Below are 25247 nucleotides of genomic sequence, written 5' to 3' on the forward strand. Positions count from 1 at the left end.
GTAAAAATAGGAATGGCCACACCCACAAACACTTTTTGCAGGGATGAACTGCAAGGAACCACCTGGCAGGGATCTCCAGGAACCTAAAAACTGTGGCTTAACTTTTATCCCAAATGTCACCTTCCTGAGCCAGAGAAAAGCAAACAAAAAGGAAAACTGTAGACTGCTCTCTTTTTAAAGGAAACAGAAATGTGATCATGCCATGGAAAAATTATGTTTGCTTGTAAACGAAGACACATCCACACAAAAAATCAAAATAGCTGTGCTACAATGGTGGGATTAAGTATACTTTTTGTCTGTTTAAAACCTCCTTTTCACCAACAGACACACTGACAAGATGCTAAATGTCACTCATCATCAGGGAAATACAAATCAAAACTACAATGAAATATCACCTCATGCCGGTCAGAGTGGCTAAAATGAACAAATCAGGAGACTATAGATGCTGGAGAGGATGTGTAGAAACGGGAACCTTCTTGCACTGTCGATGGGAATGTAAACTGGTGCAGCCGCTCTGGAAAACAGTGTGGAGGTTCCTCAAAAAATTAAAAATAAATCTACCCTATGACCCAGCAATAGCACTGCTAGGAATCTACCCAAAGGATACAGGAGTGCTGATACATAGGGGCACTTGTACCCCAAGGTTTATAGCAGCACTTTCAACAATGGCCAAATTATGGAAAGAGCCTAAATGTCCATCAACTGACGAATGGGAAAAGAAAATGTGGTTTATATATACAATGGAATACTACTTGGCAATGAGAAAGAATGAAATCTGGCCATTTGCAGCAACGTGGATGGAATGGAGGGTATTATGTTAAGTGAAATAAGTCACGCAGAGAAAGACAGATACCGTATGTTTTCACTCATATGTGGATCTGGAGAAACTTAACACAAGACCAGGGGGGAGAGGAAGGGGGGAAAAATGTTACAGAGAAGGAGGGAGACAAACCGTAAGAGACTCTTAAGGACTGAGAACAAATTAAGGGTAGATGGGGGGTGGGGGTGGGGGAGAGGGGAAAGTAAGTGATGGGCATTGAGGAGGGCACCTGTTGGGATGAGCACTGGGTGTTGTATGGAAACCAATTTGACAATAAATTATATTTTTAAAAAACTAAAAAAATAAAACTTCCTTTTCATAACACATTTCATAAAAATAAATGTGAACCAAGATAAGAAAGCAAAAAACTTTCATAATCAAGGTGATACAAATATGAGAAAACTCTTCATTCAGTACCCATATATCAAACACCTGGAAAAGTGCCACCCATTTTTCCTAGGGACACAAAATATCTTCAAAAGATTCGTATTCTCATGATGTAAACATGGGAACACATACATTCTAATACTGCGTTAAGTGTTTATACTAATGTCCGTGCCTGCAAACAAAATCTAGCTCAAACTAGTTCAAGTAATAAAGGAGAATTCATTAGAAAGATACTGGGGTAGCTCACAAAACCAAAGACCTACAGGAATCAGGATCGCGTCCTTTCAAACCTTCCACCCGAAGAGAAAGAAGCCCTTCTCCCTCCCAGCTTCAATCTGAAAATCCTGGGAAATTTTATCTGTCGGCCTGGCCTAGGTAACCCGTCAGCCCCTACAACAACTTCTGTGGCCAAAAAGGCAAGGCTGTTATTAGAGAAGGGCTAAGGTCAGGTGGGGGTGGGGAGAGGTGGGAGGGGTGGCAAGACCAGGCCATAGGAGGAACCCTCACTTTGACCCCCAATAAAAGGGTATCAGAACTAGTTATGAAAACTGTCCTGTGCTGTGTTAAGTACAAAGAAGGCTATTAAGCAAATTAAGGGGCTCGGAAGATGTACAGCACAGCTGTCAGATGGAAAAGTGGAGAAAAAACACTCCAGGTAAGGGGACGGCAGTGAGTCAGATGTCTTTCAACCCATATATAGGTAGCAGGGATTTTTCAGCAGGGGGCGAAGCTGGAGTGGATTGTTAGGGAATGACGTGTATGATCTACCTGTTCAGTTTTTTGTTTTTGTTTTGTTTTTTAAATGAGACAACGGAAGGTGCGTGAAACCCAGCTGGGAGCAGAGACACATGATACGAAAATCGGTCTGAAAGTGGCTGAAATTGTCAAGTTGATAGGGCAGGAGAGGGCCTGAAATAAGGTGAAGAGGAAAAGTAAAAGAGCCTTGAGCTCAAACTTATCTGGACATATTCCTTTTTCTTTTTACACCACGCACAGCTACAGTGACAAACAACCCCTAGACTCCAGTATTATGTTATCCAACCAGTTACTGTCAGCTGCAAAAAACAGGACTGAACTTGAGACATTTTAAATGACAAAACAAACATTCTCCACCAAATGATCTTTCAAAACAGACACTTAATATAAGAAATTCCATTGCACAAAAAGGTTCAAAGCAAGCAAAGCTTATTTTAACTTTGATATACAAACCAAATCATCACCCACTACCAGCATTCTAAATAGGTTTCCTAGCAATCCAGAGTATTTCTCCCAAGTGCATTCATCTTTTCAGTTCCGTTCTAGTGTTCTGAATTCTTTGGCTTAGCTGCTGGCTATAAATAGGACATTTGGTGATTTGTTTCGACTATGTTCCCTCCCTCAAACAGGAAGAGACAGCACAGAAACCACATTAGAAAAGTACACATTTTAAACTTCTTTAATCTCCCCTAAGGTATTCCTTATTTTCATGAGGATCAGTATTAGATAGTACAAGCGAGGACCTTACCAGCATATTCGTAGAACCACTCTAAGCATCTCTTACTTGAAAAGGCTTCTTCTTCAGTCTTTATTCTAGTTGAATCGTATTTTCTATACATGCTAGAAATTGAGAAAGGAATCTGAAATTATTTAAAGATGCTGAGTTTCTTTTCAGTAGCAGATAGTTTTCACTCTTTTACCCAAACCAGATACCTACTCAATCAGATTCCCAGTATATTTTAAACATTTTACTTCCTGCATTCAGAAGCTTCAGCTTTTATAACTACAGTTTTAAACACAGTCATACCCATAACAGAATTAAACAGTAAACACTTGATACAGGTTCTTCTCTGATTAACAAGTGATCAGTAAGAACTGACTGGATATCCTCCCCCCTCTACCCCACTAGCCAGAACCAACTACAGAATGATATAGTGAGACATGGTCAGCAACAGCTGAGGTGTTTTCTTCAAGTAATGACCCTAGAACCCACTCGTGTCTCTGCATGAAAAGCCTCCTGACTTTCATGTCCTACAAGTCAGGCTGGGCACAGAACACAGTCTGGGGAAGAACCTGTCAGTATTAGACATGTCAAGGGACCATGAAGCAAATAAAAAGAAACATCAAATTATGTCTACACCTCCAGGAAAACACCTCAGGAGAGAGACGTACAGAGAAGCCTTGGTTTCTGCCACTCTCTTGCAACACCCCCCTACTGTGGGGACGGATAGCATGAGCTGGAGAACTGAGTCGGGAGGCAGGCTGGCTTCCTCCTCCAACACCGTGACTTGCTGCAGAATTCTCTATTTTATGATGACCTGGGGCTAAGAACCAAGATATTCCCTACCTGGGGAGGGGAACGAAGGAAGGATCTTGAAAATAGTCACTTTAATAGAAAAATTAGGAGCGTATACTTTTTCTTTCTCTCATTTCTATATAAGTTGCCTAAATAGGTGTGTATGTGTGTGTGTGTGTGTGTGTGTGTGTGTATATATATATATATATATATGAACATTTATGAATGTAGTTTTATATAGTATATATTGTTAAGATCACACATAATTACTTTTTAGTAAGTATTTACTCATGACCTAGGCATTTATCAGAGTAACTGTATGTACCTCTGATTAGAGATTCTGGGTTTTGATACCAAACATGGCTACAGGGTATTAAGATACTGAAACTGCAAACCACCAGTGTTCTATTTCTTCTAGAAGAGTTAGCCATCCTACCCAGAAACAAAGGGGAGTACTGGCCAAGGGTTCAAACGCACAGGTTCCAATCCTGGGCCTAGACATTCTTAGCTCACAGTCTATGTAACAACACGGAGACCTCCGTATGACACTGTAATGTCTGAATGGCCTAAAAACACCCCACATAAAAAAGGACAACTGAATACCATTCCGTAAATAAGAGAAAAATATTGACACATGCTACTACATGGATGAACCTCTAAAACGTCATGCTAAGTGACAGAAGCATGACACATATAGACCACTCACGTGAAAGGCCCAGAAAAGGCCAATCTGTAGAGAGAAGTTGGATGGGTGACTGCAGTGTCTGGGGGCGGGAATGCGGAAAGACTGTGAATGGGCATCAGGGATCGCAGTGGGTGGTGGGGACCTTCTAACACTGCCTTGTAGGGACAGCTGCGTAATTCCTAACCACTTCGTAAAAATCACTGAGTTGTACACTTAAAATGGATGAAAGCTATGGTATGTAAATAAACTTGTTTTTCAAAAAAGACCAAGAGGGAAACTGAGCTAAAGCTACAGACCCCTACCCCCTGGGTGGCCAATGAAATGTTATCAGTAAGAGTACCTCACATCCTTCTGCAACACAGCTACCAGTTTCCAAACTAGCTCCTTCATACTAAGTTCTGTCGGACTGTGGGGAGAAATAACAAGTCTACATACACCGTCACAAAATGCTATGTGATTATCAGAATTTAGTAATTCTTTACACTAAAGGGGCGCCTGGGTGGCTCAGTCAGTTAAGCATCGACTTCAGCTCAGGTCATGATCTCACGGTTCGTGAGTTCGAGCCCCACGTCGGGCTCTGTGCTGTCAGCTCAGAGCCCGGAGCCTGCTTCAGATTCTGTGTCTCCCTCTCTCTCCACCCTTCCCCTGCTGGCATTCTGTCTGTCTCTCTCTCAAAAATAACTAAAATATTAAAAAAAATTTTTTAATTAAAAAAAATAATTCTTTACACCAAAGAAGTATCAAGAAACCTGGCTTCCCAAAGCTGAGAATCACTGGTCTACACACTGCTGGTGCTTATCTTCTAAATCACCACTGTCTTCTTAGAGATCATTATTTTCTACTCATCTGGGATATGAAGAGTCATATTATTTTCACATTTTCAGAGTCTATCTCTCTATCCTTCCAACAGAGTTGGAACCTATTAAGCATCACAGCAAGAAAAAAAATGAAAAAATCTCATCTAATCTCCTTGATTTATAGATGTGAATATTCAGGCCCATTAGTGAAGTAACCTGCAGGCCAGAATGGAGGAAAATGTAAGAAAAGCAGCAAAGACTAAAATTATGATGTTTGTTCATTGTTAAAAAAAGAGAGAGAGAGAGAGAGAGAGAGAGAGAGAGAGAGAGAAAAGGAAAAATGATGTATGAAAATCAAGGTGCAATGATAGAGATAGATAGATAGATAGATAGATAGATCAACAAGTCTAATGACTTTTTAGAGTTAGCAAAATTAAACAGTTCACTTGTCGGAAAAAGAATTCGTTTACATGGTCTTATTTTTTCACACTTCCTAACAGATTCTCACTCATCTGAGACTCAACCTCTGCTCGGCCAATACTCCGAGTGGGCTCAGAGCGTTCAGTCCCGGCAGCGCTCTCTTGCAACCCAGCCTGGGTCCCTTGCGAAAGCAATTACGGATTCCTGTGGTTGTGTGTTCAGTGAGACCTCTTAAAGAACACACGCATACCAATCCTGCGGTCCTCAACACGCACAGATGGCAAGCCCTTCAAAGGAAAGAAAAACTCTACACGAGTTTTGGTGGCTCAATGGACTAAGATAAAACTTCGGTTCCTAAGAACTCAACTTACCTAAGTTTGTTTTCGTTTTAGAAACCCCCACACGAAAGAAGAATCGCAAGATAATTACACCTTGAAAATACACCTGGCAGAACCAAAACAACATTCCAGTGGAATCTGCACACGACCAGACCCACAGAGGGCTGGGTAGGAATGTGCCTCTTTGATACACATCATCCGCTCTGATCTACGACATACCCGTCATGTCTACTTTTCTTGGCAGATAAATCATCTCCAGAGGCAGGTCTTCTCTTTTTCCTCGGCGGCATCACTTTACTAAAGCAGTCTGAGGAACTGCAAGACCGCAGGCTTCCTACGAACAGAGAGTCAAAGGGCACAACATCAAGTTTAGCCACATCCTAACATTTCCAAAGAATACCACCACCAAATTAAAAACTTTCACGGCTTGTACTGTAAAGGGTTTAGAGGTTATCTGTAAATGTTATAAGGTGAACAAAAGGTTTTTAGTTCCTCTTTGAGAGAATGTTATAGTCAAGAAATAAACCTTGCAGTGACACAAATAAGTTAACACTGTCCCCACAAAACCACATCAGAAACGGAAGTTATCACAATTTCCATTTACTCTCCAAAAACATTAATATAAATCATCAAAGCTTTCGGTCTCTCTTATTTGTCAACGTTCCTTCAAAGGGAACTGCACTGCTATCTCAATTGCGTATTTCATGAGGCAAGGCCAGATCAACCAGTAACCTTGAATCTAAAATACAAACAGGCACCTCAGTCCCAATACTCTTAAGCTTCAGGGATATCTCATCTTAGAAAAACAGGGTTTAGGGGCGCCTGGGTGGCTCAGTCGGTTAAGCATCTGACTTCGGCTCAGGTCATGATCTCCCGGTTCGTGAGTTCAAGCGCCGCGTCGGGCTCTGTGCTGACAGCTCAGAACCTGGAGCCTGCTTCAGATTCTGTGTCTCCCTCTCTCTCTCTGACCCTCCCCCGTTCATGCTCTGTCTCTTTCTATCTCAAAAATAAATAAATGTTAAAAAAAATAAAAATAAAAGAGGGGCGCCTGGGTGGCTCAGTCGGTTGGGTGGCCGACTTCGGCTCAGGTCATGATCTCGCGGTCCGTGAGTTCGAGCCCCACGTCGGGCTCTGTGCTGACAGCTCGGAGCCTGGAGCCTGTTTCAGATTCTGTGTCTCCCTCTCTCTGACCCTCCCCCGTTCATGCTCTGTCTCTGTCTCAAAAATAAATAAAACGTTAAAAAAAAAAAAAAAAAAAGAAAAAAGAAAAACAGGATTTAGATTTTTTGGACAGAAGCCTGACATGATCTTGAGCACAATTTCCATACTAATTTTGAGTTTGTTTCTGCCACTTTCAGTCTGGGTTTTCAGACGCATAACTTTCATTTGGTAAAAGATACTAAACTATAGTAACAACAATCACAACGTAGAGCACTTACAGGGACCTCCCTGTGAGCCAGAACCCGTTCATATGACCTACTGACCTGTTACCTCCAAACAGGCTTATGAAAAGAGAATAACCCTTGTTGCCCATGCAGATGAGAAAACGGAGACGGGGAGTTAAGTGGCAAAACTGGGGTACAAACCCAGACAGTCTCGTTTCAGACTAAAACCGTTATAAATTGAAATACTTGTATCCATCCTGGCACAGGGGTAATCAGATATGCCATCTGGTTCCCACAATAACCCCAAATGTCAGGCAGGGGAAAGATCATAATCTGTACTTGACATATGGGAAAAACCAAGGCTCAGGCAGCCACGTGATTTTCCAAGGTCCCAAAAGTGTTCAGCGGTGTATTCTGGACCCCCATGACTCTCTCCTCCTTCTATCAGCTCCTTGGTGGAAGGCTCTGGGCTCTCACTGAGTCAGAGACAAGAGGCAGCATAAGGGGCTAGTGTTTAAATGACCTGCATTCGACGAGTAAGTTCTGGCTCTTCATCTAACTGTGTGGCTTGGTCAACCGCTACCCTATTCGGGTTCCTCATTTAAGGAGTAAGAACTGTGATACCTACCTCTCCGGATTTTTATGAAGGAAAACATCCATTCAGTGAGTGCCTAGGTGCCAAGCGCTATGTGTAGACAGATGGCGGGGACATAAAGAAACACGCTCTAACTTCCATACTGGAGGTATGCAGGCAGTGCTCAGGCTGCATCGCAACCCTGCGATGTAGGTATGATTAGCACCCCATTTTTACATACTAAGAAACTGAAGAAGACAGATTAAGTGACAGCCAGAAAGCGGTAGTTGAAATGGATGACGGAAGCCAAGCAGCTTGGCAGCAAAGTCCAAGCCCTCAGCCGCTATTTTCTGTAGCCACTGAGGCCATCCAGGCAGAGATGAGAAGCAGGAACTCAGGACACAGCCCTGGGGAGTACGGATGTTTAAGGGTCAGGGAAAGACCCAGACAGGGAGAAAACCGAGGAATGTATAATGTCCTACAAGCCAGGAAGAGACAGTTTCGGGCTGCGGTCAAGTGCACACAGAGGTCAGCTCAGGGAAGGAGCAAAAGGGACACACCGCAACGGGCAACGAAGCACAGCAGCGCGCGGCCGGTGAGGGCGGGGGCCACACTGCGATGGGCTGCGGAGGGATGCGAGGTGAGGGAGCGAACACAGTGCACACAGACAGCTCCTTCTAGAAAACTGTTCTGTGGGCAGGAAGAGAGTTGTCAACAGCTCATGGTCACAACCACAAGAAGTGCAATGATCAGGACTGGAACCTAAAGCCCAGTTCACAGTGAGGCTTCCACACTGTGCTAGGTTCCCAGGGTGATATGCTTTAGGAACGGAGCAGCCAAAAGCACCTTTTCTGTTACAAACCAGGACCACAGCCTGAATGAGGCTTCTACCCAATGCCAGGTCCTGAACAACACGTGAGCTCGAGGGTCCTGCTTGCTCCTTTAGCACAGAAGCAGACCCCAAACAGGGCTAGAAAGACGACCCTCAGTGGCCCTACTCCAGGTCCCAACCAGATCCTGTCCCTGCAAGAATGCAAGCAGGGGGGTTTTCAGAGACACAAGGCATACCGTGTCTCTCTCCCCGACAACAGCAGCAATAACCCGAAGAGAAAGCCAGAGAAAGTGTTGCCCACCACCACACACACCATCTTCCCTATGAAGGGGTGGTCCTGCTTATAAACAACATGGGAGCATACAAAAAGGTCCAAAGAGTTTCAGAGCGACCCAAGCTTTTGGAGACTGCCAACACACAAGAAAAAGATCCATTCTTGTCCGTTAATGCTTTGGGCTGGGGCCTGCAGAACGTAAAAGTACATCCTGCCTAGCTGGAAAGCCTGCCACACTGCTCAGAAATAACAGTCTGTCCAAGAAATAACAAATGTTGGCGAGGATGTGGAGATAAGGGAACCCTTGTGCACTGTTGGTGGGAATGCAAGCTGGTGCAGCCACTGTGGAAAACGGTGTGGAGGTTCCTCAAAAAAATTAAAAACGTAACTACTATATGACTCAGCAATCCCACTTCTGGGTATTCACCCAAGGAAAACAAAAACACTATTTTGAAAAGAATATATGCACGCCTAGGTGTGCTGCAGCACGATTTACAATAGCCCAGATAGGGAAGCAACCTAAGTGTCCCCCAACAGATGAAGGGATAAAGCAGATGTGTGCACATACACAATGGAATATTATTCAGCCACAAACAATAATGAAATCTTGCCATTTGAACAACATGGATGGAGCTAGAGAGTATTATGCTAAGCGCAAGAAGTCAGAGAGAGACAAATCCCACAGCATTTCCCTTGTATGTGGAATCTAAAAGCTAAAACAAATGAACAAATGAAAAATAACAGACTCATAAATACAGAGAACAAACTGGTGGCTGCCAGAGGAGAGGTGGGTCGGGGGGAGGTGGGCAAAATAGGTGAAAGGGATTCAGCCGTACAGACTTCCAGTTATAAAATAAGTAAGTCCCAGGGATGCAAAGTACAGAATATAGCGAATAATACCGTAATAACCGGGTATGGTGAGAGGCGGTAACAACACTTACCTTGGTGAACGCTGTAACGTACAGAACTGCCAAACCAACATGTTATACACCTGAAACTAATACAACATTGTATATCAACTATAACTTAAAAAAAAGAAAGGAAGGAAGGAAGAGTAGTCTGTCTTAAACCTTGAGGCTCACTTTCCCCTCCCTGAATGTGTACGTATGAAGAAAAGTCATTTCCTTCCAGTGCCGGTCATGGCTTAGTTCTGAGCACCTAGTCTGGCAATAAACTCTCCCTCACACCAGTGTTTGCAGAACACAGAGGAAAATGTACTATCCCCTCAGCCCGTGGAACAGCGAACACTATTTCAACTAACGTCTTCACAATATTCGCCAATAAAGGTTAACCCACTCGCTCCTCTCCTACCCGCTTCCTCATAGACAAACAGGTATAATGTCTGGCTTTCACTGAACCCTACTCAACAAGAGCATCATGTTTTTGGGAAACATACAAACATCTTAAGTTAACTAACGTTTTCAACTTTCTCTTTTTTCTTCCTTATTTGATGCTTTCTGTGAAAAGGTTTCACAAATCACTTCTCCTCGTGTCCATGTAAAATGCACTCATATTTGAGCCCCAATTTGGCATTTTATTCTTTTATTTATTTAAAATGTTCTCCTTCTAGCCAAGAACTATGGCTTCTGTTCAGATCTCTCTACTCTAACGATCAGCGTAAGTGAGTGGCTACCGTGGGGCCATCTTTCACAAAGAAACAACATCTGTTCACCTTTCCAGCACTCACTGGCTCACTGACCCTTTCAACCCTGCCTCAGAGGAAAGGCACATCCAATTCCCATGCCAGGGAAGATACAAAGGACGACACAGCACAGCTTCACAGGTAGAACCCGAGACAGAACCCATAACGACAGTGAAAAGTTTCAGGCTACATAAAAAGCAATTTTTTAATGCGAGGAAAACAAGTTTACTTGAAATACTTTGCCAACACGAACCAAGTCAACGAAATACACAGAGAGCACACAACTCAAGGCGTATTTGCCCCAATACTGCTCCTCTTCCCCCCAACACGGCTCCAGGGATCCCAGCTGAGCAAGAGCAATAAACTAGGGTTTTTAAGCGCACATTCCAAATACGCCCTGGCTTGCAGGGCCCCGTTTGGTTTACCTGTGCATAGACAGTGGGCAATACAGTGTCTCAGTACAATAATAATAAGATACATACATTATTGAGAATCCAAAAGGAGACTCTCAATAAATATTTGTTAAATAAATGTGTTCCTAAAACATGTATAAATCAAATTCTACTTTAAAAAGTCAGTACGTTTCGGGGCACCTGGGGGGCTCAGTCGGTTGAACGTCTGACTCTTGGTTTCAGCTCAGGTCGTGACCTCACGCTTCTGTGAGAACGAGCCCCGCATCAGGGTCTGTGCTGACAGCGCAGAGCCTGCTTGGGATTCTCTCTCCCTCCCTCCATCTGCCCCTCCACTGCTCATGTGCACACACACATTCTCTCTCTCAAAATAAATAAACAAAAAAAAAAAAAAAGTCAGTACGTTTCTTCAGTACCTTTCCAGAGATTTAAAATACCTATGAACAGATAACATACCATAATTTCAGATTTTTTTCCCATTCGTCAGGAAAATAAGCACTTCACTTTAAGTCTCCTGGCAAAGTAGGATTTTTTTGAACAAAAATATTCGAGAATGTCTGCCCCTTAAAATAACTCTGTGATGTCTTTTTATAATAAAAATTGTATTTGTTTAAATGAATGTTTTACAAATTTGTATTTATTTGCATCATTATATTTATGCTTTACTTGGAACTTATATCACATAATCTACTTCAATTAAACTTTATCTTTTTTTTTTTTTTTAACGTTTATTTATTTATTTGGGACAGAGAGAGACAGAGCATGAACGGGGCAGGGGCAGGGGCAGAGAGAGAGGGAGACACAGAATCTGAAGCAGGCTCCAGGCTCTGAGCCATCAGCCCAGAGCCCGACGCGGGGCTCGAACTCACGGACCGCGAGATCGTGACCTGGCTGAAGTCGGACGCTTAACCGACTGCGCCACCCAGGCGCCCCTAAACTTTATCTTTAAAAAAACAAAATAATAAGTAACAAGAACGTTACGAAATGTTTATCTGCTTCAAAGAACGGACTATTTGGGGCACCTGGGTGGCTCAGTTAGTTAAGCATCCGACTGCCGATTTCAGCTCAGGTCATGATCTCACAGTTCCTGTGATAGAGCCCCACGTCGGGCTCCAAGTAAGAGCTCAGAGTCTGCTCGGAATTCTCTCTCGCCCTCTCTCTCTGCCTCTCCCCTGCTCACGCACCCTCTCTCTTTCTCTCAAAATAAATAAATAAACTTTAAAAAACAAAACAAAGAATGGACTATTTTAACACTCTGTAAGTATTTACTTAAACACAATCAATCTGACATTACAGGTAGAGGCAAAATATTAGGCAAAATATTAGAGGCAAAATATTATTATTAAAATATCTGGCATTTTAAAGATAACTCTGAAGAACTTTCAAAGTTATGCTCACTAATCTGAGAGGTGTTATTACTGTCCCAATTCTACAGATGAGAAAATTGTCCCATTAGGTTGAGTACCTAAAAATTTCTACATCAATAAATACTTAAAGAAAAGCAACTTCCTGTAGATGAACTTTAAGAAACCCCAAAATTCATCTGAAATGATCAGAGCTGCAAGTTTTCATTCTTTGCCAATCACCCAAGAAAAAGCGGTGATGAAAAAGATTTTAAAGATCTATCTTACATCAGGAGAAATATTTGGCAGATACATATGAAAGAAGAAAAGCCTTCTGATAATCATAATAAAGCAGGAGAAAGAGAAGACTAGTATCAACTAATAATCCCAAGCTAGAATTCTCACTCCTTATAATTATCTTGATGTTCTGGTGTTCAGTCTCAATACTTCTACACTAGACGGACAGTCAGTCTGAAATCTAGCCTGAGATGCTAGGGTCGATATATGATCCATAGGAAGGCAATAAAAATTGTTTATATTTTTTACCCCCGGTTATGATTTGAGTTCATTTCTTTTTGGCTTAGTTTTAAAAGAACTTCAGATCACTAAAGTAGATCTAAAGTGATCTAAGTTGTTACAACAAATGAAATATTCTATTAATTGACCGCATTTTCTAATAAATCAGGTAGTCAATGAATTCTTCCCACATTAAACAATTAGAAATACTGCCAACATTTTTCAACTTTTTTTTTTTTTTTTTTTTTAAATATCTGGTCCTAGAAAATCTATTTTAAAGAGAAACTTGAGTTCACCTGTTTGGACCAAGGCCCTTTAATGACTATCCAGCTTGTTGTCTTGATAATAATTTAACTAAATATGTTATTCTTAATAAACATTATTTAAGTAGGTGCACCATTGCCTTTCCCTTTTTGACCTTTTTGTTTGTGGGCCTCAAGAGGCCCATAAAATTCGAGAATTATTCTGACCTTTCCTAACTTAGTAGAAATGCATGTTCCAGTACAAAACTTTCACTGTCTGGGGTGCCCGGGTGGCTCAGTCAGTTAAGCATCCGACTCCTGGTTTCGGCTCAGGTCGTGATCTCACAGTTTCGTGGGTTCAAGCCCCAAGCTGGGCTCTGCACTGTCAGTACGGAGCCTGCTTGGGATTCTCTCTCTCTCTCCCCCTCCTCTCTCTGCCCCTCCCCAACTCACACTGTCTCTCTCTCTCCAAAAATAAACTTTAAAAAATAAAAAACTTTAAAAAATTCCACCATCTAATTTTCCCTTTTATTGAGTTTGTTGCATCATAACCTTGTTTCACTTAATAACATTTTACGTGGTTCATTCTGCCACTTCACTACTTTTTATGGAGCTATCTCACCTCACTATTCACTGAAGAATGTCACAAAGACATAGTGATTTAAGTTGGTAAATAGATCGTGTTTGAACACATCTTTCCAGTACCTAATATTTTCTTTCATTTCCTTGAATAGATCATTGAACTACTTGCTTGCTTGAGTGAAAGAAACTATTAGGGTCCAAATGTGCAATTTTCATCCTACTACTTAAGACAAAAAAAAAATTTTCCTTTCCTTTGTCTCTAAATATTGACTTCTGACATCTACCTTCTTTGTTACTCATTTTTTTTGTCCTCCCCGTCCACCATTTTTTATTCACTCCCTATAATTCAGATTTGGGGCTACTTGTCCAAGATCAATTCTGTCTGTCTGTCTGTCTGTCTCTCTTTGGTGGGAGGAAGACTGAAAGCACCAAAGGAAAGTGCTGGAAGAGACAGAGCAGGAAGACCCCAGCCTCTTTCGCACTTGGTTGGCTCTTCCACATACAGTTTCTGGCAGATACTGCTGAGACCCCGTTGTGCCAAAACATTCAGAGCAGCATTACAGTGATTAATGTTCTCAGATTTCCAAACGTTACAGATTTTATGTTGTTTAATTTTTTGAGTATACTCAGGTATGGGAATCACAAGTGATGCTATAACCAAACGGGGAAACGTTAACGAAATGGACTATCCGAAGGAATTACTAATGCTAATTGGCACTGACTGGCACGTCTGGGGTACCAGGCACTGCCCCAGCATGTCACATACCAAGTGTCACACATATCCACTAACCCCAAGGGGGCAAGAGGAGGCACGAGGCCAAACACACTTTCCACTTTCATTTTCTTAATTACAGCTTCCAGTTATTTAATTGCTATATTCAGGTTAAATATTTAGATATAAAATTACTATAGTAACAACATTCATTTAAATCTGAAGTTCAAAGTTAACTGCATAATGTATAGGATTCAGAACTCAGAGGTCTTATTACCCCAGCTAAAGAAGAGACAATCTCCAGGCTATACAAACACAAAAAGCAGTTTTAAATCAAAACTACACTAACTCTTAAGTTTAAAAAATCCTCAGAGCCACCAACATATTATTTTAGAATTGGAGAGAAATGTGCTTCACTACCTATTAAAGCTGGCCCTGAAAATTTTATTTCAGCATTACTTGTAGCAGCCAAGTTAAACACACTTAAATGTGTATCAATAGGAGGCTGCAGAAACATATCATGATATATCCATGAACTTTAAAAATGCAGAGACATTAAGGTATAGAACACATGCTTTATAAATGGGCTGCTATGAAGAGATCAAGATATACTGAGTGACAAACACAAGAGGCACATACAAATGTATACAGTATTGGGGGGGAAATATCATCATCTGGGACATAAACATAAGACTGTAAGAGTTACCCCTGCAGAGTCAAGCATGGAGTACTAGTGGGGATGAAAGCTGGGGGTAATAAAATGGAACAGAAATTTTCATTTTTTATTTTATACCTTCTTTTTTTAATGTTTATTTATTTTTGAGACAGACAGACAGATGTGACCAGGGAGGGGCAGAGAGACAGGGAGGGAGACACAGAATCCGAAGCAGGCTCCAGTTGTCAGACCCCGATGTGGGGCTCGAACTCACAAACCACGGGACCATGACCTGAGCCACCCAGGAGCCCCTATTTTAAATTACCTTTTCGACACTTCTTTTAAAACCATGTACACACAATGTTTTTAAAATGTATTAAGCAAATTGTTTTTGACTGCCCTCGAGTTGATTTGCTGACACAAAAAGATCAGATGAAGGGAGCCTCTGTGGCCTGGCCTTCTAGAACACTCCTGGCACAGACTCTGCTCTCCTTCTCTGACTCCTTGCCCTGGAAGGAGGATTGTCTAATCCAATTAGTGGTCCAGGGAGAAGGAGCTGAGCAGAGCGGCCCAGCCCCCGTCCGAACCCCCTCTTCAGACTGACCTGCCGGCAGAAGTTCAGACTCTTCGGGCTGTCATGAAGTGGGGAGTTGGGGGTGAGTGGGGACAACAGGTGTGCTGGCCTGTGCTCATCTAGTTGTGCCGGTGACTGGGTGACTGGGTGTAAGGCTATTTATTTAGTTCAGGTAAAATACTACAACTCCTCTGCATTCTTGCTATATATCTAAGCTGTGTTTTCCAACAAAACTGGTACTTCAATCTCCATCTTGTGTCTAATTTTCAACTGGTTCTAAACCAATGTGGAGGAGAGGGTGGGAGAGCTCTAAATCCCCAAACCTCCAAGGATATACCACTACATGAAAAATGAAAGATGCTGTATAATATGTACAGGTACGATCTTAGATGCTAAATTTTTAGAAGTCCTATAAAAGTATAAACGCACACATAAAAATCTCTGAAAGAACAAACATTGAACAGCATACTGGGGGAAGGCTGGATTGGGAGAAGAGAAGGAAGACTGTCACTTGTCACTCCATTCGGTTTTGTGCTATTCAACATTCACCAACAAGCATGTATTCCTGTATTCCTGTATAATTATAATTACCTGAAAATTACTGTGGTAATTTTCAAAAAATCTAAATACATTTTAATAACTTTTGTTGGAATTCATAGAAACCATAGAACAAGTGCAAGTTTCTAAACGCTCTGCTTCTCAACAGTTTAGAGAAGCGGTTCTCAGAGTGTGGTCTCCAGACCAGCTGCATCAGCATCATCTGGGAGCCTGATAGAATCGCAAACTCTGGGGCCCCAGCCCAAATCTACAGAATCAGAAACCCTGGGGGTGGAGCCTAGCAATCTGTTTTAACAAGCCCTCCCTGGCTGATGATAAACCAGCTGAAGTTTAAGAACCACAGGACTAGAGACCAGCTCATAATAACTGTTTCAATGTTTCCATTTGTAAATCCTCTGGACCTATACCGCCCACCCACCCACACCCCTACCCACCAATCAAATTATCTTTCGTCTCAATTCAACACGCATTTATGGAATACCTTTCAAACTGCATTACTGTAAGTTTTTAGTATAAACTAAAGCACTTTAGTAAAGAAACGGTATCGTGAGGCCACTAGGGAGAGTCCCCAGCCTCTTTAAAGGGACTGAAGTAACTCTGACATAAACCAGAGACCCACAACGGAGCTACACCACCGGGAAGGAGCTGCAACATGGTTTCCTTCACACACCCTGAAAAACATCCTCAACCAAGTAGCGACTTGTCAGTGTATTACAACACACATCATTCTCAGCTAGTATTTCTCCTTCGTAACTTTGTATTATGAAGCTTATTTAAAATTAAGTAAAAAAAATAAAATAAAATAAAATAATAATTTAAAAAATTAAATTAAATTAAATTAAGTAGCGTAAGCATTTGTAGATACCTGTTGGGTGATCGTCTTGGCCAACGTCTTCTGTTAGATTCTGCAAGAAACATGTTCATGATTACCAAGAAATCACATACCATTCAGCAAGTTTTAAAATTCAGTATTTGCATAAACAGCTGGTATCTCAATATCCATAATCTGAATTTTTACCAAATACACTTAAAACAACTACTTTAAACAGTTGGTGGTCTTTAAAAGCTTGACTTACTAGCTTATTAAGGGTGTGGTAGATCTTATGAATATTTGCCAGTGTTGAGAGATGAGAGTTCAGCTGGAAGTCTTTAAAAGAAAAAGCAGAAAATTCAGGGTCATTTATTTCCCATGCTGCCAAACAACTGTAAGACAAGAAAACTCAGAAGTGCAGAAAAACAAATGTTTTGATACCACTGAATGGTACCTCGTTAATTTGATACTAAATAAAATTCAACACGCAACTATTGACCTAGCTCTTAGAACCAAAGTCTGACAATAAAGTTAAATCCCCAGCCAAATGTTTAAGTTCATGAGATTTTCATGTTCACTTTCTCTTTCTCTTTCCCTTCCCCAGAATTACTGATACAGTATCCAATCAAGCTCCTGGCAAGAAAATAACAGAAAAGCATCTCAGCCATTTGGCGTTTCTTACAATATATTTATTTTGCTGGCTCTTATACAACAGAGAGAGCAAAAATGGAACCGAAGTCCCTCCTCTCCCATCAGGCAAACACAGGCAAATTAAAGGACTGTGCTGCAAGCAGAGTCCACGCGCCCAGAGCCCGAGGATGGAGTCCACAGTCACTCGCACTGCAGAACTGAGAAGCGCCACAGACCCATGAGGGAAGCAGCAGAAACCGGGCTCACAGACGTGTCCAACTCAAAGAACATATCCCGCCCCGCAGCATCTCTGATAATTTCAGGACTACATGCTAGATCATACATACGTCGTAGAATCCCAAACAACATAAAACTTTCAACTGTTAGGCTTGTGAATCTCTAACCTCAAATGCTTCCTTTAAAGTCAAGTATGCTTGCATACATATTGGCGACACGAATGCAAGTTAAAAGTCAATGACTAATTTCACATTTGAAAAAGCATCAAGGAAGTATTCTCATAAAATATCAAGATTTATATTAGCTCCTTTCCCTACTCTATCGTAAAGGCTAGTCTGAAAGTAACCTTGAAAAGATACTGTAACTCCCCAAGTTATGCCATTTGGATAAAAAAGAGAACAATCGCCCTTCACGGCACTAGTTCACTTGGGACTCGTATTGGGTGCCAAGAACAGAGCAAACGGCAGACACTACAATACAGCTGTCTGTGCTGGGCTGGACTCTGGGCTGGACTTGGGGCTGCTGCTCCGAGTCTGGGAGGCACGCTGACTTCGCTGCCAGTGTTTAGAGAGCTTTACTTTCTTTTCTCAGTCGTGCCAGGAATCCAGCTCTGGACTGGCCTGCAGAGCAGAGGGGCTGGCGGGCAGCAGGGCCTCTGGCCCTCACACGTCACCATCAGGAGCGGCAGGCCACACTTGCACACAAACACGTGGACTGCTCTGACCCACCTGGCGGTGGCCATGGCCTGACACTCACAGCCACTGAGAGCTGCCCAGAATTTTTGGCTGAGAGACGATCAGAGCAGGGCCTCAGACTCTAAATGGGCTTCAAATACAGACAAGTGTTAATTGTTTAGCATCTGAATGGTTTAGCTGCACTTAAGGTAAACGATGACATAATGTGGCACAGAATCTTGATTTTCCATCTTAATTAGTACAGTTGCATAGAAAAGGTATAGGAAAGCATTTGGAGCATGTGAACGTGTGTGTGTTTATTTACTTATGTTTACATTTAATAAACATTGATGGGGTCTCTAAAGCTAGAAGCAACAGCCCTCTTCTGAGCCACAGAAGGCTTTGGGGAGCTTAAACATCCGCAGCCCCCTTGACCCACATCTACCACCACACCATAACCGCCCCTTTTCGTACTTGCAATTTAAAAACTGGAGGACAAATGATACATTCCATTACCATCTCCAAATTAAATCCTGAATTAAACTCCTGGGCCCCCCCAAAAAACAACAACAAAAAAAAATTAAGGGTCTAGATTCTCTCTTCACTGAGGCCACATGGAGCAGGGAATAGAAAAGGGGGCTTGCCAAAGATCATTCAAGCACTGAGGTTTCCAGACGCCCCCCCCCCCATGCTATACTTTTTCCACCCCTCTGATGTTAATTCAATTGTCAAAATTCACATAAGAGAATCTAAATGAATTAAAATTTCTAAATCATTCTACATACACACACACACACACACACACACACACACACACACAGTTCCATACAAAAATCATAGCCAAATAACCACCTTGATTTACAACCTCTCTGTGGAGTCTGAGCGCTAATCTGAATCTCAGGTCTACCAGTTAGTTAATCTAAATCTTGATTTTCTCATCTATAAAATGAGATTACAACACCTTGATGTGTCATTCATTCATTACAATGTCTGGACCATATTAAGTGCTCACTAAAAGAGACCAAAGATCACTACATTTGCTGATATCATTTTCCAAATCACACTTCTATCTAAAATGGTCTCTAATTCCCATAGGTCCAAGTCAAGCCCCACAACAGAAACTCCACAAAGTTGGAGCTCCCTCTGTGATTGAGGCATGTGGCCCAGTATATCGTTACAGCCTGTGATGGCCTTTCTGTATTCACACACCACCAACTGATGTCCACGATGATGGTCAAAGATAATCTCAACACAGTGGAAAAAATATACAAGAGCGTTTAAGACCAGGTTCTAGATACAAAGTTTCACTTCAACAGGCAAGGAGAATAACAAGGCTTATTTCCCAAATCACATAACACACTCAGCAATTCTCCATTTCCATATCCACTATTATCACTTCACCGAAAGGAAAAAGAAAAGGAAACAGCAACACACATAATTTTACTTTAGCTTCACCAAGGTAAGAAGAAGCTAAGGAGGTGGCACAAATTCAGTGGGAAAAAAAAGACAAAAATGGCATTAAAAGATAAATCCACAAAGGTTAACACATATTGAATTTATGGTTCATCTGTTCAGTGCTCAGGGCAAGTAATAGACCTTGAAATCTAAAATAGATTTCACATCCTTAAGGAATAGATGTTAAGGCTAAAGATCAAATGCTTTACACAGAATGTATTTAGGAAAGCACTAACTGATTCATAAAAATTTCCTTCTGCTCGTATTTCAATTCCAAAGGATAAATGCCAGGTTAAGTCACCTTTACTCCAGGACCGCATGGCTCTCCACAGTAAAGCAGTGACTGGGTGTCACTCTCCTGTGTGACATGCAAACCCCAGATTCTGTATTAAAAGCAAAACTGGCTCTGCAAAAAGGCACAGCCTGCTTGATAAACAGCTTGCCTAAATTATCTTCTGGGTATTCTGGGTATTCTTAAAACGATCAACAAATGTTGACTGGGCATAAAGCTCCCTGGTTTTTTGTTTGTTTTGCAATTACCATTTGGCATGACCTACATAATGGAAAAGAAAAGAATGCCACTGAGGGGAGGTCAAAGCCCGTGTCCCCAAAGTCCCCTGGGTTTAGAGCTCCACAATATAGACAGGGACATAAATATTAGGAATCAAACAATTATGTGAGTTCAGACAACTGACCATCAGCAACAAGAATCAAATTTAAAAATGAACAGCCCTGGGGCGCCTGGGTGGCGCAGTCGGTTAAGCGTCCGACTTCAGCCAGGTCACGATCTCACGGTCCGTGAGTTCGAGCCCCGCGTCGGGCTCTGGGCTGATGGCTCAGAGCCTGGAGCCTGTTTCCGATTCTGTGTCTCCCTCTCTCTCTGCCCCTCCCCCGTTCATGCTCTGTCTCTCTCTGTCCCAAAAATAAATAAACGTTAAAAAAAAAAAAAAAATTAAAAAAAAAAAATGAACAGCCCTTATAGGAGTTTACTTCCAGAAAAGGATCAGACACAAATTAAACACTTAAAAATCAAATCCTTTCCTTCATACCATCCTCACTTGTAAAATATAGCTGGGAGATGATCCCCATTGTAATAGCAACAAAAAGCAATAATACCTACAGGAATAAACTAATATGTAACATACAAATGAAAAAAAAACAATAAAAGTTTACCGAAAGACCTAAATGTAGAGATATGACACTCCTGGAATGGACTCAGTATTGTAAAGCAATCACTTCCCCTTTGCACTAAACTACAAATTAAATGTAATCAAATTCCTATTCTTCCTGCCTCCCAGATCTCCACCCCAAAAGAGGTGGAGAAAAGGAAGGGACTCGGGCAGATTGATTCTAAAGTTCATCTGAAAGAACAAACATGTTGGCCTTGCCAAGAAATTGTTGAAAAAAGAAGAATGAGGGAGAACCTGCCCTATCAGATATCAAAACAGAGTATAAAACAGAGGTTGGTAAGCTCTTTGTAGAGAGCCGGATAGTAAATATTTGTAGGCTTGTGGGCTATGCAATCTCTGTTGCAACTACTGTGCCACGGTAGCTCAAAGCAGCCATAAATACATAAACAAAGGAGTGTAGCTGTGTTCCAATAAAACTTTATAAAAACTAAGTGGTAGGCCAAATTGGCCTGTGGGCCACGGTTCGCCCATGCTTGGTATAAAGGTACAACAATTATAATAGAGAGGTACATGTGCAAGAAGACAAATCAGTGAAGACCACTGATGAACATATGTGCGTGTCTATAAACACACATATTAATTAACATATGATAAAACGGCATTTCAAATAAATGAGGAAGAGCTAATCATTCAGCAGAGGGGCAACTAGCTAGCAGGTGGAACAAATTACAGTTCACTCCAACCTCACCCAAAAGTTACATACAGATAGAAGGGGAAGGCACTCAGGCAAAAGAAAAGCCCTTATCTTGGGCTCCGGGTTCTGCTCTGACTCTACCCACCTCTCCAATCTCATCTCCTCCCTGGTGCCTGGGTGGCTCAGTTGGCTAAGCAATCTCATCTCCTCCCCATCCTCCCCATGCTGCTTCCTCAGCCACAACGAGCTTCCTGTTGTTCAGTGACCATCCCAAGCACACTCCTACTTCAGGACCTTTACACATGCTTTGCCTTGAGCCTTCTTCTAATAATAACACAGCTTGCTCTCACATTTCACCAGGTTGCCATTTAAATATCACCTTTTTTTTTTTTTTTTAAGTTTATTTATCTAAGAGACAGAGAGAAAAACCAGCAGGGGAGGGAGAGAGTGAGAGGGGGGGACAGAGGATCCGAAGCAGGCTCCAGGCTCTGTGCTGACAGCAGAGGACCCAATGTGGGGCTCAAATTCACAAATGGTGAGATCATGGCCTGAGCCGAAGTCGGTCGCTTCACTGACTGAGCCACCCAGGAGCCCTTAAACATCACCTTCTTACCAACCTTGCCAGACTAACAAGCAGGACCCCTTCTTTGATCTTTCACCTTACCATGCTTTCTTTCTTTCTTTCTTTCCTCTGTATTTGTCATCTCTCTCTCCCAATTAAAGTGTAAGTTTCACAGAAGCCAGGACTCAGGTCTTGTCCACTACTGTATCCCTAGTACCAACTTAGAACGCTCTCTGGCACATAATAGGTGCTCAATAATTACTCTGTGAATAAATGCAGATACAAAGGCACCAAATCTTAATTTTGATGTATTCAGGACATTTCAAATGCATCCACACCATTAGACCTTGAACTGTGAGAAGCAGTGTGGTAAAAGAGAAACTCATAAGGAAGGCAAAGGTCAGAAAATGAAGAGTCTGTGAACCCTGCTCACCAGTTTCCATTTACTCTCTTAAGGACTCGTATGTCCCACTGGGCCACCAGAGGGTATGCAAACCAAGCAGATAAACATGATGCATTCAAGCAGCATCGATTCTACTCAACAGAAGGCACCTCTAAGAGTATTATACGAACACAACAACACGGTTATGGCACAAGACTTTAAAGAAACTTCATCACACCGAGGCATGCTGCCAAGATCCTGTGAGTACTTAATCCCCTGAACCTCTGCCATGGCAGAGTGTTGATGGAGAACTTGGAGAAGCACTGCTGGGAGCGTGGGTGCTGCACAGGGTCAAAATGTTTAAATCAGGAATTCTTTAGAAGGATCACTCTGCGGCAAGAGCGTGGCCTGGACGGTGGGTGGCCTCTCATGAAGACGACTGGGAGTGACTGAGGTGGGGCACAAGCAGAGCCTCACGTTAGACAGTGAGGAGAGGAGAAATCCCGGTACAGTGGGAGTGCAGAGGATCCACGCTTAACTCACACAAATTCAACTTCATTCACTTGCCAAAAAAAAAAAAAAAAAAGAAAGAAAAGGAAGAGAGAAGAAAAGAAATTTCAATTGTCCCACAACACCCTCCATCCTACTTAACGAACTGGAGACAGGCAATACAAATCCCGTAGCTGCTCCTAAGTCTTGGTTTCCACGTGCCAGTCACATTTTGTGCATCTCACCACACTTAACGAGTCTAGTATTTAAAAGTGGATTTCCTGGGGCGCCTGGGTGGCTCAGTCGGTTAAGCGTCCGACTTCGGCTCAGGTCATGATCTCACAGTCCGTGAGTTTGAGCCCCGCGTCGGGCTCTGTGCTGACAGCTCAGAGCCTGGAGCCTGTTTCAGATTCTGTGTTTCCCTCTCTCTCTGACCCTCCCCCGTTCATACTCTGTCTCTCTCTGTCTCAAAAATAAATAAACATTAAAAAAATTTTTGAAAAAAAAAATAAATTAAAAAAAAAATAAAATAAAAGTGGATTTCCCATAAAACTCGGTCCCTCAATGCAGGCCAGCTGCTTCGGCTGGTGCTCCACTGAAGAGCCAGTGATCTGCTCCCATGCTGGAGGAAAGAACTGGCCGTCCTGGGTGGATCTGAGAAAACCCCTCGAGGGGCACCTTCTCAAAGTGTTCCCAAGTGCTATCTTTAATACAGGTGACTTTGACCTTACATATGGACTCAGAACAAACCTCTTTATAAAATGTCACTGTACTAGGAGGAAAAACCACTATGACTGCATTCAGGAGATGCGAGGGAGTTCAATGTTTCATGTCCGTTTGTCCAATTCTCCTTTTACTGGCTCAGGCGGATCACACAGCTAGCTGTGGCCAAGCCGGGAATGATTCACATCTTCTGATTCCCCATCCAAAGTCCATTCCTCCATTCTAGCTTATTTGTAATCAGAGCATAAATTGACCTATCTTCATGCTCCATAAAAGGAAAAAGCAACACCATTTCCCACCCAAAGTTGTTAATAATCAGGTACACAAATTAGAGTAACATTTTCTTAAAAGTTACTAAAACTGGGGGCGCCTGGGTGGCGCAGTCGGTTAAGCGTCCGACTTCAGCCAGGTCACGATCTCGCGGTCCGTGAGTTCGAGCCCCGCGTCAGGCTCTGGGCTGATGGCTCGGAGCCTGGAGCCTGTCTCCGATTCTGTGTCTCCCTCTCTCTCTGCCCCTTCCCCGTTCATGCTCTGTCTCTTTCTGTCCCAAAAATAAATAAAAACGTTGAAAAAAAAATTTTTTTTAAAAATTACTAAAACTGGCTGAATCTAAAACAACCAACTTTTTAAGAGAAAAGATGTGCAAAGAAGCTACCACTAATAACACCTGTGTTATTTTGATTTCAAGTACACTTCTTCTAGAGCACTAACGATGAATGAAAGTATTTTACTATTAGCTAAACTCTAGTTGGGCAGTGAGCAATGCTCTCAGGTCTAGAGGTTTTCTATGCAGCACTATGCACAGACATGTACTTAATAAATGCTTCCTGATGACCATGAATGAACTAAACCAGTAAAGGCTCTTGAGGAGGGGAGGAGCAGAATAACCATGTTATTGACCAAAAAAAGTGAAACAAGATCGGACAAAATTAAAGGTTATCAAATCAGCATGGGTCCCTGATGTTTCTGGGGCAAAACAACAACATGGTCGAGCAGAGTGGGCTAAGGCCTAACTCAGGTTCAATATGTAATGCTACGGGTTCTCCAAGCTACAGGTTACATGGCCCATTCTCCTGAAATGCCGATTTTACTCAGTGATAAGGAAAATGAAAAAAATTCTGTTGTCAAAATCAAGGGTAGTTGAAATTTATTCTTTAGGTTCGCCTTGCCTCCTTCCTTCTAGAAACAGAAGCCCTTTGTCCAGTGAGTTTCAGAGAGACGGAGAATGAGAATGCCAATGATGTCAAGAGGAGACCCCTGCCAACCTGCAAAGAACACGGAACAACCTCTGATTTCAAGCAACACAATTTTGGATTTGTTACTGCAGCATAAAAGAAAAAAAAAAAAATCCAAGTCTTCAACAAGTCCTTACAAGGCCCTACATGATCTGACCTAAGTCATCTCATTCCATTATCCTTGCTCACTCCATTCCAGCCACTCTC

General features: G+C 42.1%; 1 protein-coding gene across 9 annotated transcripts in view; it reads right to left on the minus strand.

The window, feature by feature from the left end:
- The window catches only part of DCUN1D4 (defective in cullin neddylation 1 domain containing 4), an 87196-nt gene that overhangs the window by 38727 nt on the left and 23222 nt on the right, over positions 1 to 25247 (minus strand). For all 9 annotated transcript variants that reach the window (XM_045056391.1, XM_019829511.3, XM_023253117.2 and 6 more), the window contains 4 exons: positions 17095 to 17165; positions 16884 to 16923; positions 5939 to 6053; positions 2712 to 2803 (listed from right to left, as the gene is read on the minus strand). In XM_045056391.1, the coding sequence (XP_044912326.1) occupies positions 2712 to 2803; positions 5939 to 6053; positions 16884 to 16923; positions 17095 to 17165 (318 nt within the window). The remainder of the gene's footprint in view (positions 1 to 2711; positions 2804 to 5938; positions 6054 to 16883; positions 16924 to 17094; positions 17166 to 25247) is intronic.

This window comes from Felis catus, chromosome B1 (assembly GCF_018350175.1).
Source record: "Felis catus isolate Fca126 chromosome B1, F.catus_Fca126_mat1.0, whole genome shotgun sequence".
Classification (NCBI taxonomy): Eukaryota; Metazoa; Chordata; class Mammalia; order Carnivora; family Felidae; genus Felis; species Felis catus.